The sequence below is a fragment of the Carassius auratus genome, chromosome 31, assembly GCF_003368295.1.
Source record: "Carassius auratus strain Wakin chromosome 31, ASM336829v1, whole genome shotgun sequence".
Lineage (NCBI taxonomy): Eukaryota > Metazoa > Chordata > Actinopteri > Cypriniformes > Cyprinidae > Carassius > Carassius auratus.
In genome coordinates, this window is record NC_039273.1 from 10,458,250 (window position 1) to 10,476,636 (window position 18,387).

Sequence of the window (18,387 nt, forward strand, 5' to 3'; positions counted from 1 at the left end):
TGACGATGGATTTGCGTATCGTTTATTTCTTAAGGATGATGCAATCCCAACGAAAAAGGGTCACGATCGTGTGTTGGAACTGCAGGCGGTGAGTAAAACTGCTTAAAATATCTCTGCCTCCTTGTTAGTGCGTCTCTTCCCATGCCGGAGACCCGGGTTCGAGCTCCGCTCAGAGCGAGTCGTTGCTGCTGCTGCTCTCGTTCAGTTTCAGCCGGATCTGATTCTGGATCATAAATATACGCTGAATCTGACTGTTAGCCATGGTTTGTTTTTTTTCCCTCACGGTAATGTCACAGCTTCCAAACGCTCTCAACGCAAAAGCCTACTGGCGCTCATGATTCTTTAGCTCCGCCCATACGTCACACCTCCAGCCGGTCGTGTTTTTCCGGGAAAAACCGGTATAGACTATCTTTTCTTATGAATATAATAAAACTAAAGACTTTTTGGAGTTATGAAGGATGCAGTACTACTCTATAGGTACTCAAGATTAACAGGATATTGAGTGAAAACAAGCATTTCACCCCCCCTTTAAGCAAGAAAGCTTATAGGCTGAAGACGAAACAGAGACCAATCAGCTTGAGCCATAAAGTGACGATGCGATAGCTAGTAAATGGCATTAAGGACCTATTTGCCTGCATCATCTAGCAGTGTTTCTCAATTCCAATCCATGTGTACCACCACCAGTGTTGGGCAAGTTATTTTTAAAAAGTAATTAGTTACAGTTACTAGTTACTTCTTCCAAAAAGTAACTAAATTAGTAACTCAGTTACAAATTTTAAAAGTAACTAGTTACTTAAGAAAGTAACTATTGCGTTACTTTCAAGTAAAATTAAATTTTAAATGCTCAAATGTGACCCCACCTCTACCCCTCTTTAAAGGAACTTAAAATACATGTGCATGTTCAATTATTTATGATGAATATTATAATGAAATGGACACTTAATACAATACATTATTAACAGAAACATGAAACATTGTACACACATCTAAAAAAAAAGTTGCTGTGGGACAAAGTGAGACTAGCCTCCAATCAAATGGCATGTATGTAGATATTATGTTTATATAGTGGAAAAATGCAAATAACACGATAGATTTTTGGGAACTTTTGGTATTTCCTTTTATTGTTTCTTTAATTTCTTGAAGGAAAAAGTAATGTATATACTTCCAATTAGAGAAGGCTACTTTTGGATTATTTGGGCTCGTCGCCATACCGGTCTCTCGTTGACTGACTGGCTTGTGTTGTTCGTTGTGTGTCCTGTCCTGTCCGACTATGCGTTATGATGGGTTGTTCGCAATTCATGAGCGTTAGTGATGATGGGTCGTTAGCGAATGAGCGTTAGTGATGATGGATCGACTCGTTCGCGAATGAGCTTTTGATGAGTCGTTCGCGATTCGCGAATGAGCCGACTCTAAGAGCTGGCTCTTTTAGTTGAACTTCGGGAGCTGGCTCTCATATCTGAAGAGCCAACTCTATTTTTTCAAATTTAGCCTATAGAAATTAAATAATTATAATAAAAATTGAAATATTATAGTCAAAGTCATTTAAAGAGCCGTTTGTGAGACAAAGAGCCGGCTCTTTTCAGTGAGCTGAGTCAAAAGAGCCGAATTCCCATCACTACTATGCGTGCTTTCGAACACCCGCCCAACTCTACCTCTGATTGGCTTACAATGAAATTTTACTCTACCTCAGCCAATCGTCAGCATTTATGCGCTTGTCTCGTGCTCTGCCCACTAACCAAGGAAGAACAGTAAAAAAAAGTATTTGCCTCTCGCTCAGAGATGTAGTTGGTCTGATGAAAAAAAAAAAAACAGCTTCATCATCAGTTATAGTAACGCGCCGCATTTTTTGGCAGTAACGGTAACGGCGTTATTAAGATGAGAAGAGTAATCAATTAGATTACTCGTTACTGGAAAAAGTAATGTCGTTAGTAAGGCCATTATTTATAACGCCATTATTCCCATCACTGACCACCACTATAAAATAATAATCCAAAATTGAAAACTGAAGAGAATGGACTGCAGTGTCGGGAACATGCAATTCATTATTATGTAATTTTAATATTCAAAACAGAGGCCATGGAGATTGACAATGTACAGGTACTCATATTCATTGCAGAGCCCTTAATAATTTGACATGCTTAAAATGTTGTATAACTACATTCTGCAAGTGGATCAACAACTCTTCCAACTTTTAAATATATGAAAGTTTGTCTTATATACAAATAATACATCAGTGTAAAAAGTTCAAAATCTATGGCACAGTTCTGAACTGGTGTCCCATATTCACTGTTCCAAAACTTCCATTCTGCAGTGCCTGATTAATAAATACATAAATACCTAAATAAGGTCCATTTGATCAATTCTGTCAAATTGACAATTTGCTAGGCTCATAAAACTCTCTATAATCATGTTCGCAAATGTTTCGTCAGTGTTCCATAAGGATCCCTTGGCACAGAGTGAGTCTGATGATTGGCTAAATGTCAGCCATCTAATGCACCAGTGATCAATTATTCAACAGAACTGCATGATTTTGCCTCTCCTGACACTAAAGAATGGCTTTGCTATGCTGTTTATCACCAACTCTGTGTCTTGGCTGAAACAAAGGAACTCAATAAGCCACTAAAAGAGGATCTACAGTGAATAAAACACATAAATAGTTTAAATGCAACCTAAACCTTCACCATAAAAGAGACATGCACCCTAGACAGTAAGAGAGAAGAGCACTTTTGGAACATCCAGAGTTGGCTCTCTGACCTAGTTAGCATATGAACAGACTGTACCACAGTCAGAAACATAGGGGCAACGCAGGCCCCATTAAGAGCTTAACAACATTTTAAATATAATTTTGGCTTTAAATTAGCCATTTTTGCAAGCACTTATTTCTTATCTCTTTCTTAAAGATATTCACAAATCCTTGACAGATCTCTATTTTCAGCACTGGAACTTATGTAAGTAGCGGGAGCTGAAGTCTGTGATTTCCAAATAATGTCCTCAAATTTAAAGTGAAGCATTTTATCTCAGGGTTGTACTGCCTAACCCAAATGTGGGGAGAAGATAATTAGCCATCTTGCTCTGAAGATTGAGGGTGTAAGATTATGGATGCCACAGAGATTTTTTTCATTCACATATATATATATATATATTACATAAAGCACGTTAAATACACATAATAGTTACACTCACCTTCTGAAGCAGAGGCTCCTGGGGGCTGGGGCCCTACAGGTGTTGGCGGTACAGGTCTTGGCCAAGGCTTCCCTGAAGTAAGGCCCATCCTCACGACCCCAACATACTCCACAAAGGTGCCGGGGAAGTTGCCCTTCTCCTTAGTGCATTCATTGGTGCCATGCAGCCAGCCCTTTGGGCACTTCTCATCACCCTCCTGGTAATCGGATGTCAGCAGTGCCATCTTACTGACCGTGAGAAGATCTCCAGGCTGCAGGGAGATATCGTCACCCCCGCTCCTGCTTGTACTCGAACAGTGCACGGTACTGGAAACTGTCAGAGCTCATGATTTTTTCTTTACATAAGCTTCGTGGCTTTACTGTGTTTGATGCTTGTTTTTAAATTGACCTGGATATAAGTCCTTGGTTTAAATCCTGAGTGCAAACTCACTTGTAAAGTCCGTGGGTTATATCCTGAGAGCTCACTGACATTCTTGCAAGGGCTAAAACTCCAACAGTAGGCTACCATGTGTTGGGCAGAGGCCGTTATTGTGCAGTTACAGATTTGGTCCATGCATAAAAAGCACAAATTTATTTGAAACAGATTCTAGCAGTCTGTGGCAAGACACAAAACAGGGTCAGAGAATGCAAAACCAGCCCCATGAAGCGAGGGATGAACAGACGGATGAGGGACGGTAGCACAAGTTTGGGCACACAGTGACCTGGATTCGGGACGATGGTCTTTTCTGCAGTGCTAGCACTAGTCTACATATAGAAATAAAACATTTATTGAAGTAACCGCTCAGTCCATTAGCAGGTGTGGTCAGAAAGATATTAACGTGCATTGCCAGACTATGTATCAAATGCCAGACCAAGAGCCTTGTTCATCTCGTTGATAAAGACCTTAGAAAATGAAAAGCTTTCATTTTACAGTTAGTTTCACAAATTCTTACTAACATCAACTTAAATTACAATCCTCTCATTAAAAAAAGCTAATTTTGCATTTCAATAAAATTAATACCTGGATTACTGGATTGTAGCTAATATGCAAAAGCATTGTGCTGCATGCATAGCATCAAATCAACTGTGTGTCAATCAGTCGCTGAGCAATGCAATGGAAAAGGACATACAGCCTACATGTCTGACTTGCAGCGCGTGACTGGGACAGTGTCAACTTGTGTACAGCGTGCAGAAACTCGACTCGCGTGATATTGCTACTATATCTTACCTCCTGTCGCACTTCCCCAAACCGCTCAAAATACAAGATGCACGTAGTCCAATGCAGGAGGAACAAGATAGCATTATATGGTCTGTTTAGTTGAAGCATGAGTTTAAAATATTTTCCCAAATAACCTGCGTGGCTGAAGTCAGACATCCAGCCAGACTAGTGCTGTAGTACGGTTCAGCCCGAGCGACGTCAGAGACCACGCCTCCGCTGTCTGCTTATCGTACTGTGGGACAAAGTTGGGAACTCGGATGTCCTTGTAGCGGTCAGGATATGAAGAACGCACTGCAGCGTGAAAATGTTGCGTCGTACTTTTTTCATCTGCCTAAACACATTCCCACAAGTTATATAATGCACGTCTGACGTGTGCAGATCACGTTAAAGGCATACATCAGAATATTCTTTAAAAAAATAATTTTATTTATTTAAATACATGTATTTTTGTGAAAAGGTTTTTTTTTTTGGGCGGGGGGGGGGGGGGGTTAAGGTGTATCAAGCAAAATGTATTTCTTTATGATTGATTTAATCACTTGACATTTCAAGAGTCATTAAATGTAAATATTCTGTTAAAGATTTATAAAAAATGTGTGAAACCAGCATGAACACAAATGCTGTTTGAAGCAATTAAATTCACAAATGACTCGATTTGTAAAAGATTTCACCTTTTCATCATCTCTGCCATTCCTATTTGTCACTGAACCTTAATATAACATTATAAATAATGTGAAAAATGGTATAGTTTCTAAACAGTAAATTATCTATCATCAGTTAACCTATAAGATAATTAACATTAAACGGTTCATAGGCTTACTGTAATTTGTTTTTAATGCTGTTCGACATGCCTAACCTGATTTTACCAAGTGAGACATGTTCCTGGGACAACATCGTTGTTGACCCTGGAACAACATTGTGATTAACCAATCAGATTTGAAGAACCAGTTTATAGATTTTGTGAAGTTTATGCTTAAAATCAGTGTTTGGTGCTTGTACATCAGTGTCATTCATCTATCATTTCCTCTGATTTTAGGGATTACTCATGGTTAAGGTTAGGTTTAGGTGTAGGGATATGGTTAAGAATATATTTTTGGAGTAAAATGTTGTTCCAGGGTCAACAAAATATGTTGACCTAGGAACACATCGGACTTGGCAAAATCAGGACGTGCGTTCGACATGCTAAATCATTTATCACATTCACTACATATTCAAGTATTTGAAATTTTAAATATTAAAGGCTCTAATACAGTAGAAAACATCAAGCTTATTAATATTAGTAATCATTGCTTCTGCAAGTTAAGATTCAATTCCTCAAATCACTATAGGAAACAACAATATCATGTTTTTAAATTAGCTTTTATAGAGGTGATAATTGATGAGATTTTCATTTCTTGTATTCAAAGCTTACCCAGAGCAAGATTATTGTTATTATGAACTTAATCTGAAATGGAAATGGAATATATATTTAATGTGAGGAGCCTAAGGTCCTAATGGCCATCCATTAAATTAGCACATAATCTCCTATATCTACAGTATCTAATTGTTTAATTGCTCACCTCTCTTCATTGCAGTCACTGGAGTAACTTGTCATTGTCTACCCTCGGTGCCTGGTACAATATTTTTTCATTTTGTGCCTTTGAATAATGTAGGTAATTTCGTACGCCACAAGGTTGAATGTGTAAATCTGATACAAAAGACACCTAAGCTCAGTGCATGAAAATATAATATAAACACTAAGACATTACGCAAATCAATTTGTGGTGCAGAAAGATAAAAAATAATCAAGATAAAGCATGCATTTGGGCATGAATGCATAAACACAGTCTCTGGCACATGCTTTGATGCATACTGAGATGGTACACAGGTTATATGACCATTTATTATTATTATTAGTATCCTCTTGAGTCAGTGGCAAATCAGAAGAAGAAAAATAATCACATGATGAAAAAAGCAGTTCTGAACCTAACTGGCAAGAGGTCTCTTAAATGAACCTGGGTAATGACAGTTTGCATAAAGACAGACACAGATTGTTTAGTTCTGCTATTAGCGTTTTTGCATTAACCTTCACAGCATCTAAAGCCTGAGATGCCCTCTTCAGCAAATCCTCAGCACTCAGAGACATGAAGCTCCATTTCCCTTTTTAATCAGTGACAGCTGAGCTGAGAAGGTAATAAAGGTCTCCAGTCAGCAATTTGGCTGTCCTTTGGTCCAGCTGCTTGTCTCCACAAAATTTCAAGCACCAGAATTAACTTTTTCTTTTTATACTGTAAGGGAAATTGATTGAATCAAACAACTCAAATAATATTTGAACAATATAATTTATTTATTCAGGGTCATATCTAATCATTTACATTTTAGACACACTGCAGCCATTTATTTTGTTTATTTTAGCTCATACTGATTTAGTATTAAAAATGGAAAGCAGAAAATTCCATATTTTACATTTTAAACACAATGTGGCCATTTATTTTATTTATTTAGCTGTTGAGGCCTGTTCACACCAAAAACAATAACTATACCGGTGTCCACACCAACACATCATTTTGTTATGTTTATTATAAGCACACACCTGCAGTTGCCCTATGTTATCTGCCACCTTAAATGCTTGAATTCTTTAAAGCAGGATGGATTCTGATTGGCTGTTGATGTTTTTATTGTTTATCAGCTGGAGAAAATTGTTCTGAAATGCATTCCAAGAATATCGTTTCTCTGTGTCATTATTGTTATAGCTGTGGTGTGGACTATTTTTATAGAATTAGAACAATTTTTAAAACTTTATCATTATTGTTATAGTTATTGTCCTTTGTGCGATAGGGCCTAAACATATTGTTTTAGTATTAAAGATGAAAATGATTCCCTCTAAAACTGTTAATTGTTTAGAAAATTTGAAAAATTCCAAGCTTTAAACAATCACAACAGTGTCAGTAGAGATGTGTTACATTGTCTTCCAACATTCCAACAAAGAGAGACAAAGAGAGGGAGAAATATTTGCATTGCAAATAATGCAAATACTGATACACACCATGCCCAATGTTTTTTTTTTTTTTTTTTTTTTGAAACACAAACCTTTTCATTTATCAAACCCACCAACATTGAACCTACTCATCCAGCCACATTTATGAATCCAATGACTGAAAAAGACAATATGAAAAGTTTGGATTACTTAGAAATCCTCTACCCACAGTAATAAAACGACCTACTTCAGTTGGGTAAAAAGATGTGGTCTCTATATTGGCAATGTAGATGATACATTCAGTTGTCTTTTTATGTCTGTACTGCCAATATAAATGCATATACATCCAGGGCAACTGCTGGATCTCATAGTCTATAATGACAACCAGTGCAGGCCCTGAAGCCCTGAGGGTTGAAGCTTGCCTGAACAGCCCCATATACTGCCCCCTCAAGTCGACATATGGGAGATATATTGCACAGATCAGAGGTCAGTAGCATTCTGGTGCCCCATGGTTACTATAAGACAAGTATTGTGAGATTGACACAGTCATATGTTCAGCAGAAGGTAATACTGGTATTATGTTGGGAATGTCATTTAGATAAAATTACTTTAGGGAATGTTTGTTTCGCTTATCACATGAAAACATGTGTCTTCAAGTGTAGGTGATGGAAGAAAAGTCACTGTAGTGTGTAATAGAAGCACAAGCAGATTTTAGGGATCATTTTCAGGAGGTGGCAATCAAGTAAAGAGGCTTAACCCATGTTCTGTATCAACAGATGATCAGGTAAGAGCAGTCTATAGGTAGACGTTGACATTTATAAGCATGAGAATATTGAAAATGCGATATACAGTATGTAGCTAAAAGTTCAGCTTGTTGGGATTCAGGGCAAGGTCTCCAGACAGCTAGGTATCTGAATGTGAGATAATGTTTATAGGCTACTGATGCTGACATAAGTTGCTCTATGAGGGTTAGTGTGTTGCAAACCAGTGAGATGATACATCATATATCTGCAGTGCACACATGGTTTCAGAATAATATCCTAAATTGTAATACTTTGAATCAGCTGCTTTATTATAATAACTACACTAAGAAAAATTTGTAAAAATATGACCCAGTATACTGTTAATTCCATATTTTACCCGTATTTTGAATATGTCGATTATGTATTTTGAATGTGGTGTATTTTAGGGTTCCGTAAATTTAACGGAAAATGTACTGGTAAATATCAGCCAGGACATTATCAGTTTTTCTACAGATTTTTTCTTACAGTGTAATCCCTTATATACATTTAAGGTTTTATTCTCCAAGTTTAAATTTAAGTCGTGACATTTGCCAAGTATAGCAACCCATACTCGGAATTGGTGCTCTGCATTTAACCCATCCAAGTGCACACACATAGGAGTGAGCAGGGAACACACACACACACCCCATGAACACAGACCCAGACCAGTGGGCAACTATTTTTTCCAGCGCCCGGGGAGCAATTGTGTGAGGTCAGTGCCGTGCTTAAAGGCACTTCATCCATGGGTATTGAGGGTGGAAGAGAGCGCTGTTCATTTTCTCCCTCCACCTACAACTCCTGCCGGCACCTGCGACCTTCAGGTTACAAGTCCACCTTTCTAACTATTAGGTCACAGCTGCCCCTAGTCAGTCAATAACAGTTAATAACATCAAATGTCATCTCTTATGGACCAAACGCATCATATTGAACAATCATATTTGAGAGCTGTATATAGTTTAAAATAAAATAAAATAAAGGCAGTCATAAAGGTTTTTAACCGCATGAGGTATTTTCGAGTGAAATATTCCTTTAACTAGGCATGTACAGTAGGTATGTTTGTGCATGCATAAAATAGGATCCAGGAGCACCTTACCTCTTAAAAAGGAAATGTTTAGAGGGGTGGGTCGAAGGACAAACACATTAGACTAGAGGACAGGGTGACTGTAAAAAATGACAAAAAAAGCACTGAAGAGGGGTCACCTTCTGCCTGCAGCATCACTTGAGCTGTTACTCAACCAAAATAAACATTATAAGGTGTAGTGAAATGAAAGGAAAGCCACAGAAAGAGAAGGAAGGCTGCTGCCATGGCCACCACAGGGATGAGTGAATGAGAGAGGACGGCCATGAATGGGGTGGGAAAAAGGGGTGCAGAGAAAGCCATGACAAAATAGGTTTCTGAAACCGTAGGGGTCAAGGTTCGGCTGTTTAGGATGGCCCGCTTAACCCCTGCTGGTTGATGTTGGAACTCTGTGTTTAGAATTCTAGAATTTTTTAATATATATATATATATATATATATATATATATATGTATATATATATATATATATATTGCAAACTGCATGCTAATATTCAATTATATTACGTTAGATGGCAGATGTAGATTTCTCCAGACACTATGTCCAACAAGAGTAAACTTACTAACTGACACAGTCCAAAAAAGCCCAAACAAAGCTTCAACTCCAACTTTCTGCCTAATCTAATAATAGACTTGTCTTTATGTTTTGCTTATTTCTATGGAGCATAAGAAGTTTAACCTCACCACTTTCTAAGGTCGATTTTATCATCACATGTTGAGCATATGTGCTCTCAGTGTGGGAGAGAGGCCAGACAGGATTCGTCTGGCGCTGAGAGAACCTAAGGGCTTTGAGTCAACGCCATGACCTAGTAAATGTGCTCATCACAACACACGGTTCCTCACCAGCTGAAAACAGGACTGTTGATTGGACCATCAACACTCATTTTCATTGTTCCCATTATTCCCTGAGACCATCATCAAATTATTATGTTAATCTGGTTTATTCCATATTGGTTCCAAGGCTCATTTATATTCCCTGTGAGATTATAAATAAAAAATTCTACTTCTGAAAATAACCTAGCAATTATAAATACAAGTGTAAAATGTGTTAATCATGTGAGTTTCTTTAAAGCTTTTCATTAGCATGCAAGATGACCAAAGAGGATCAAATTCTGTTCTACTTCTATGTGATGTTTCTTTTTTTTTTTTTATCTGCAGAGCTGTATTGTGTTTTTAGGGCCCTATAACATTTCACTTTACTTTGTTGTTGTGTTTGAGTTTACCGATGGCTGATATATTCTCTACCTTTCTATGCCTATTCCCCTATGCCTTCTTAGATCCTGAACAACAAAACTTCAACGGTTCTTAGGTTAGGTTAGATGGAGTTCAAAGCTGTTTAAAGAGTTCTCAAGAATTCACCCAGGCATTCAACACTTCAGTCTCAATTCATCAAGAAGCTGCTACCGTTGAGTTAACATGTTGACTTGTAAATTAATAATCACTTGTGGAAGACATGCCTCCAGATTCTGACAACTAGAGCAAACTTCACTCACACAACCTGCTCATTAGCAGAGAAAAGTGGAGCACTCATCATGTGGGACACTGCCACATAGCACTCGCTATCATACTTTCCAAGAGCATCTCTTTTACTTTTTCCTTTCCATTATTCTTTTGTTCTCATGCTTTTCTGCAGTGACACTTCTTGTCCATTTTCTCACTCACATCTTGTTCAATTACATTTCCAAATAAAATGCTTACCGTGACCAGAAGAAAAATAAAGATGATGATGATGAAGAAGAAAACTGCACAAAGGGGGGGATTTATATATATATATATAGAACAGAACAAGCCAGGTATAGTTTTTTCAGACCTCTGAGAAAGAGAAAGAGAAAAGGCAAGAAAGTTGAGTGTCCTGCTTTGATGAAGCTGTGACAGACACAGATGGCTCCCAGATTACATCCCTCTTTGAAGACATCCTCTGCATTGGGTCACCTCTGATTACTACTCTCAGAAAAAAAATGTGTTTATCAGAGAACATATGAAGGAAAGTTGGATTGTATACACTTATGACAAGCCTAGCAAAAGCTCAAACACTGGGAAATTTTAAACGGAACAGTGTCTCATAATTTACTCATCGTCATAGCGTTCCAAACCAATACGACTTTCTTTATTTCTTCTGTGGAGAACAAAAGGAGAAATTTCTTACTCCTGCTGCATTATGCTGACGAAACGTAATACTGAATGGCATGAGTAAACAATAACATAATTTTTATTTCACTGTGTACATCCTTGTGAGCGAAACAGCTAATTATTAATGAGATCCCAAATGCTCTGTTAGAAAAACAGTCTTTCCCATCAATACTTATTAGCCTCTGGCTAATCAAAGGCTAGCAAGTTCTCTGAAAACACCAGTGTAAAAGCACTGTTAAAGTGGTTGTTCATGTATCTCACCTTCATTATAACATCCCCAAGGTAGACAGAGCAGTTGGTCATGTCAGCGACAAGTTTTTCTTTTTTGTGCATGTCTACATTTGTTATTCCCACAGCTTCTTCTTCCATCATACACATGGAACAGGAGAAACGCACAGTACATATAATTGATATGTGAGTGTTCTGCATATTTTAAAAAGATTTATTACCACCAACATGAATCTTTAAAATGTTTTCATATATTTTTTATAAATAAACCATAGCTCTGTTGAGATAATCATTGTCAAACCATTGACAGATTCCCTCCAGTTACTTCAGGTTTTGACAAATCTCAAATGATGCTTTCCTGAAGTTCATTAAATTTGCAAAAATAAAACAACAAAAACCCTGTTTAAAATAATAATTGAAACATGTTTCCTGCCATTTAGCAATAGCGCCGATGGAAATGATCATTAGAGATACATTTTCTTACACTGTAAGAACGCGTTTATGCACTTGAAGAATACTTCTGCCTTGGCTTTAAAATGCCCACAAATGAGCCCTTGGATTCCTCCAGAGAGGGGCTACTTTAGTAGAGGTTGATCGAGGGTGTGCCCACAAGACATATAATGTATTTCAGGTTACTGGGGCTCTAATCACTGGAGAGAGTGATGCTTGAAGAGAGGTGTGTGTAGTCTCAGAGCTGATGAGCTATTCACTGCCTGTGTACTGCAGTGAGGGAACTCTCTGACCTAGTTGGTATTGCCTTCAGTGCGACTGCTAATGAGTAGAGATGTCACAGGCTGTTGCCCACATCCCAATTAGCCCTGCTTCTACTTCAAATCAAGGAAAACTCTGTTTAACAGACAACAGAGCGGCGGTCAAAGATTCCATGAGAGGTTACCGCAGATTAAAGAACTGAGGATATCAGAACTCACAGCCGTGCTGATGCTCCCTAAACAGCATCATTTTGAGTGTGATGCTGCTTTTATGCGACAGTTACTGTAAATAAACAAGAAGTCAATAGTGTGTATCCTAACTTACATTCAGACTAAATATTCTAGGTTACTTTTGTCTGTCTCACTTTCCACCAATGAAAATAGTTCCAAACAAAGCCATGGCAGAATTAAGCATTTCTGAGAACAAGATACAGTAAAGGGTCATTCATGAATTACTCGTGTACTTTGTGTTACTCAACTTAGAAGACGTGGTTCTGTTTAAAAAAAAAATTCTTTTTAAAATTCTTTTGCTGAATTTTAAAGATTTACTAATTCAGAATATTTATAATACAGAATATTATAATTATGCATGTGAACATGCTTTTGGTAGCAAAATATAACATTTTATTTAATCTCAGCCTACATAAACAAATTGACTTGAAAAAAGATTTGCTGAATGAGATTCAAAGATCAAACCAATAAAATGATTTGATTTGTCCATCACTTACACAGTAGTGGTGTTTTGTTACTGAATGAAACAATGTTTTTGAACGAATTGGTCGAGTGAATTATTCAACTATTTATCTATTTATTTATTTATTTTAAAAAGAAATCCATTCTGGAACATGCAAACAAAGAAAAAAAAGTGAGAACTTAATATCGAGGAAAACATTGTATATTGTTAGTTAAACGTGTTACCTAACAAAAAGTAATACAAAAATACTAATACAAAAATACATTTTCCATTTAATTGTCTTTACAAATTAAGTATATTAAAATGGTTGCAGTATTCATCTTTTTGCTATACCTTTTTTTTTCTGTGTATTAGTGTTTATTTTGTGACAATGAGCATATATTGTCCCATACATATGTTTCAGCAAACATTTCCTAGCTTTCACTATAATGTGCAATTCTGGAGAGAAAGCACTGCAGTCAGCCTCTTTGTCTCCTTTGTCTCCCGCACTGCACAAACCTCTCTCCTCTCCTAGAGGGACCCAGAGAGAAGAACACTCAGAACAAAAGATTCTGTCTTACTCATACACACAAACTCAACCAAAAGACACACAAAAGAACAAACAGAGCAAACAAAGCAGCACTATGTACATATCTTCCATGCGTTTCATGTTTTTTTTTTTTTTTTTGATATGGCACACCAGGAAAGCCGCAAACTACATTATACTTAATACAAAATGAAATCTTGGCCATGTATTGATGTTTTCACAAAGCAATTATTCTGATTTATTGCATTACTTGCTCAAGGATCTACAATAATCACCTTGAGAAACTCGAAATTGCCCTGTCTATTTTAAAAGCATTCCACATTCAATAGGCCTCTTTAACTACAAATGATTTGGTTACAGCTGCATTGCAAAAACTGAGTTATCGGCAAAATGACTTCATCAACTACCATAATAGGTATGAGGCTATTAAAACGAATACTGATACAAATATGTCAAGAATGCCGGTAATGCAGAGAGAAAACATCAATAAACAGTAGGTCTGTACCCTAATATGAAGAATGTGTTGCAAGGCTTATATATTTAATGGCCTGCTGCCGCTTCCAGCGTGAGTGTGGTTATACATCCAGAGATCCGAGAAAATTATCTTTGATGATAAGCAGGCATTCTTAACCATATTCTGCACTATTTATTTCCACCAAGATGCATAGGTTAGATTTCATTCACTTCTCAATAAAACGTTTCTGAGACACAGATAAGAGCTGAATGTAGAAAGAGAGAGAGAGATAGGCAGCAAGAGCCCAGTAGATTTCTTGGCTTTTTCAACTTCAGAGAAAGACATAAAGATAAAAGGGTGTTGTACAGTTGGCCATTGGAGACCACCACAAAAGCGTAAACTCTCTTCCATCTCTGCCTCAATGATGTATTATGGGGAGATCCTATAGTTTCCTTTGTTCAAGAACAGTGGGTTAGTAAAGAGTTTTTTTTTATTTTTTTATTCTATCCATTGTGAGACTTTTGTGTTGGTTCAACACATTATGCATGTGCCATAGGTGGGTAAAATGGTCTAAGTATTATTTGTTAAAATATTTTAATATGGGTCAAAACACACACACACACACACACACACACACACACACACACACACACACACACACACAGCTTCGTTGCTTTGCAGCCTAAAATTAAGACAGACATGGTTTTTATTTTTCCAGCTGTATTTACTCAGTGCAACTTATTACATTCAAGTGAAAGATATAATACCAACATGTTAGAAATAAAACGGAAAAAGGACTAAAAATTATTTATGACTAAACTCAATCAGGTGTAGCTAATCATCTGTGAGCTTTCCTGAAACATCAATCCTTGCACTGCAGCTGAAGCAAGCAATTAACTATGGGAGGCAATGCACTGTCATAAGATCTTTGGGTTAAAGTTGTGGACAGGCAGTCAGGAGTTGAATGCAAATTTTTTTAAATAAAAACATAATAATAATTTTGTTCCACTTTATATTAGGTGGCCTTAACTACTATGTATTTACATAAAAAAATAAGTACAATGTACTTATTGTATTCATATTGTATTGTAAAACACTTTTACTGCAATTGAGGTGGGATAGGGGTAAGGTTAGGGAGAGGGTTGGAGGTATGGGTAAGTTTAAGGGTGGGTTAAGGTGTAAAGTATGGGTCAACAGTGTAATTATAAATGTAATTACAGAAATTAAATACAGATGTAATTACATGCAGTTTTTTTTTTTTAAATATAAGTACAATGTAAAAACATGTATGTACACAATAAGTACATTGTACTAAATTATTAATTAAAATGGAAGTACATAGTAGTTAAGGCCACTTAATATAAATTGGGTCCAATAATTTTTAATTCAATGGATTTATCAATGCCTAGAGGCAAAGTGAAATCTATTATTAAGAAGTGGAAGGTATTTGGTACAACGCAGACCCTCACCGGATCAGGACGTCCCTCCAAACTGGATGAAAGAGCCAGGAGGAAACTGGTCAGAGAGGCTACCAAGAGACCTAAAGCAAAATTATGACAAAGAGTGGTCATTGTGTGCAATACAAATTCTCCACAAATGTGGCTTGTATGGGATGGTTGCAAGAAAATAAAAGCCACTCCTCAAGAAAAGCCACATGCAGTGACGACTGAGCTGTGTCAAAACATACCATGAAGATTCTGAGGCAGATGAGACAATTATTTGGCCTCAACACCAAATGATATGTCTGGGGAAAATGTTATTTCATGCAATGCAAAGGTTCCATGGATAGTCATTCTTCATGGAATCATAGATGCCAATAACGAAATGTGGTATAAACATCAAGTAAAAATACCTGTGTATACAAACAATGTTATTAATTAAAAATCTGTGTAAAAAATATTTTTCATAATTATCACAAATTATTACATTTTTAACTTAAATTAGTTTCAACCTGAACTAACCAAAGAAAGCAAAGAAGAAGTAAATTCAGAATTGTATTCATAAATTAAAAACCATATAAAAAATAAAAATAATAATAATAATAGAAAAGGTCAATTCAACCAAAAAAAAAAGTAATAGAATAGGCGGTTTAAGGTGGATTGTATAATTATTATTATGTTTTATATGTATTTTTGAATACATTAATAGTCAAGACAAAACATTTAATGTTTAAAATAATATCTTAAATATTAATTCTCTACCTAGCATTGCAATTGGATCATGTCTTTCTTCATGCATGTCATCTGTGCATGAGATGCAACAATCAATCGTCAATCATGTGATAAATGGTTTCACTATTGTGAGTGCTGTGCTAGTCTGTGCCTTGAAAAGTATGTGTAAATTCTGTGTGTTCATTTAATAAGATCACGCAGAGGAGTTCTTGCATTAAAGCTCAGCTTTTGCATTTAAGATTACAAAAATACACTCTCAACTCACGCTGTAATGCTACAGGGATGTTTATCCCTTGTCACCCGCATTCCTCATCCTCCTCCTCTCTCTCTTTTTCAAAAGAAGCATTTTCTCACACTCTGTACTGGGTCTCTCCATCACTTCAAAGGCCCTGACTGTCATTAGCAGAGTCTGCTTATGAATATTACATCTGTGGTGTGAGGCTGCGCTGTACCACAGAACCTGCCTCGACAACCGCATCAAATATTTAAGTAGGCGACTGCGGGCATTCTTGTGTGTGTGTGTGTGTGTGTGTGTGTGTGTGTGTCGGCAAAAAGAGAACGAGGGTGGCTTTGAATAAAGGGAGAGTGTTTGTGGGGGTTGAGGGTTTAAGTTGTTCATCATTTACATGGGAGTGCTGATCCTGACAGCAGCCACCACCTCATCATACCACTTAGGGAAATGAAAAGAACAAGACCGAGAGAGATGGTGGCAGAAGCCAAACTGGATGAAAGAGCCAGGAGGAAACTGGTCAGAGAGGCTACCAAGAGACCTGCAGCAACTCTGAAGCAGCTGCAGGATATTATGACAAAGAGTGGTCATTGTGTGCATGTGACAACAAAATCACAAATTCTTCACAAATGTGGCTTGTATGGGAGGGTTGCAAGAAAATAAAAGCCACTCCTCAAGAAAAGCCACATGCAGTCACGACTGAGCTTTGTCAAAACATACCGTGAAGATTCTGAGGCAGATTAATTATTTGGCCTGTGTGAATGACATGAGGATGATATCCCTGACAGAATGTCAAACAGTGCTGAGATAAACTGATAGTTGAGATATGAGAGTAGATGTGTACTTCCGTTGTACATTAATGTAACGGCAAGGTTAATCATCCACACATTGTAGAATCAAACCAATATTTGATCATTTTTAGAAGCCAACATAGTACAGCCACGCATAATGTGACAGATTGCTTCTCATCTTCAGTGGATATAGAATATCATAGACTATCATACAGTTTGGAATAATTAAGATACTATATAATGTTTTTGAAAGAAGTTTCTTATGGTCACCAAGCCTTATTCGATCAAAAAATACAGTTAAAACAGTAGCCTAATAAAAAGTGAAATGTCATAACACTTTAAACGTGTTTTCTATTTGAATACTTTTAAAAGTGTAATTAATTCCTATGATGGCAAAGCTGAATTACTGCAGTTTTCAGTGCCACGTTCCCTCAGAAATCTTTTAAATATGCTGATCTGATATGGAAGTAACTGTTCTTATTATTACCAAAATTGAAAAAAATTGTGCTGCTTAATATTTTGCTGGAAACTGTTATTCACTACAATTCAAAAGTTTGGGGTAAGCAAGATTTTATTCATTTTTTTTAAATTTTTTTTTATAATACTTTCATTCAGCAATGACAAATTAACTTGATCAAAAGGAAAAGTAATACTGTTACAAAACATGTACATAAACATTTATAAAAAAAAAAAATTGAAAAAAAAAAACATCTATAATGTTGCAAAATATTTATATTTCCAATGAATTCTGATGAAACGTCTATTCCTCAAAGTTTTTGACTTGGTTATGCAATTATGTTCTATTTCGTATACATGATACTGGCACCCTGATTGTTGATTGTTCGTTCACGTAACGCCCTTCCATTGTTTTTGAATGTGCAGAATAAGCTACACTTTTGAAAGTAGCTTCTCCAGCGCAGTATGTAGTAGGCTGAATAGAAAAACAGGAGAATTCATGTGATCCATTACATTATGAATCTGTGATGTGCAGGTTTGGTGTTATAGCTTTAAAAATTCTACTATATAAACTACATGCATGTTAGTGATAGCTACAGTATAATGAAGTTTGCTCTATCTCACGCACTCACCCTTCTCCAGGAAAAAAACAAACAAACATCAAAAGCAAAGAAATTGGGTCAAACTCCAAAGCAGAAAGGGAGAATGAAAGTGGAGGCAAGGCAAAACAACTAAACTTGTGTGGAGTTGGGTACTTTGGTGAATCTCGTTAATTATTTTCAAAGTAATTTATTTGGTTGCATTTAT

General features: G+C 36.7%; 1 protein-coding gene across 1 annotated transcript in view; it reads right to left on the reverse strand.

Annotated features, from left to right (window-relative positions):
- The window catches only part of pik3r3b (phosphoinositide-3-kinase, regulatory subunit 3b (gamma)), a 155,429-nt gene extending 150,747 nt beyond the window's left edge, over positions 1-4,682 (reverse strand). The window contains exons 1-2 of the mRNA XM_026213537.1: positions 4,390-4,682; positions 3,184-3,926 (exon numbers count right to left, since the gene is read on the reverse strand). Of these exons, the coding sequence (XP_026069322.1) occupies positions 3,184-3,406 (223 nt within the window). The 5' untranslated portion in view covers positions 3,407-3,926; positions 4,390-4,682. The remainder of the gene's footprint in view (positions 1-3,183; positions 3,927-4,389) is intronic.
- Positions 4,683-18,387: the final 13,705 nt, after the last annotated feature.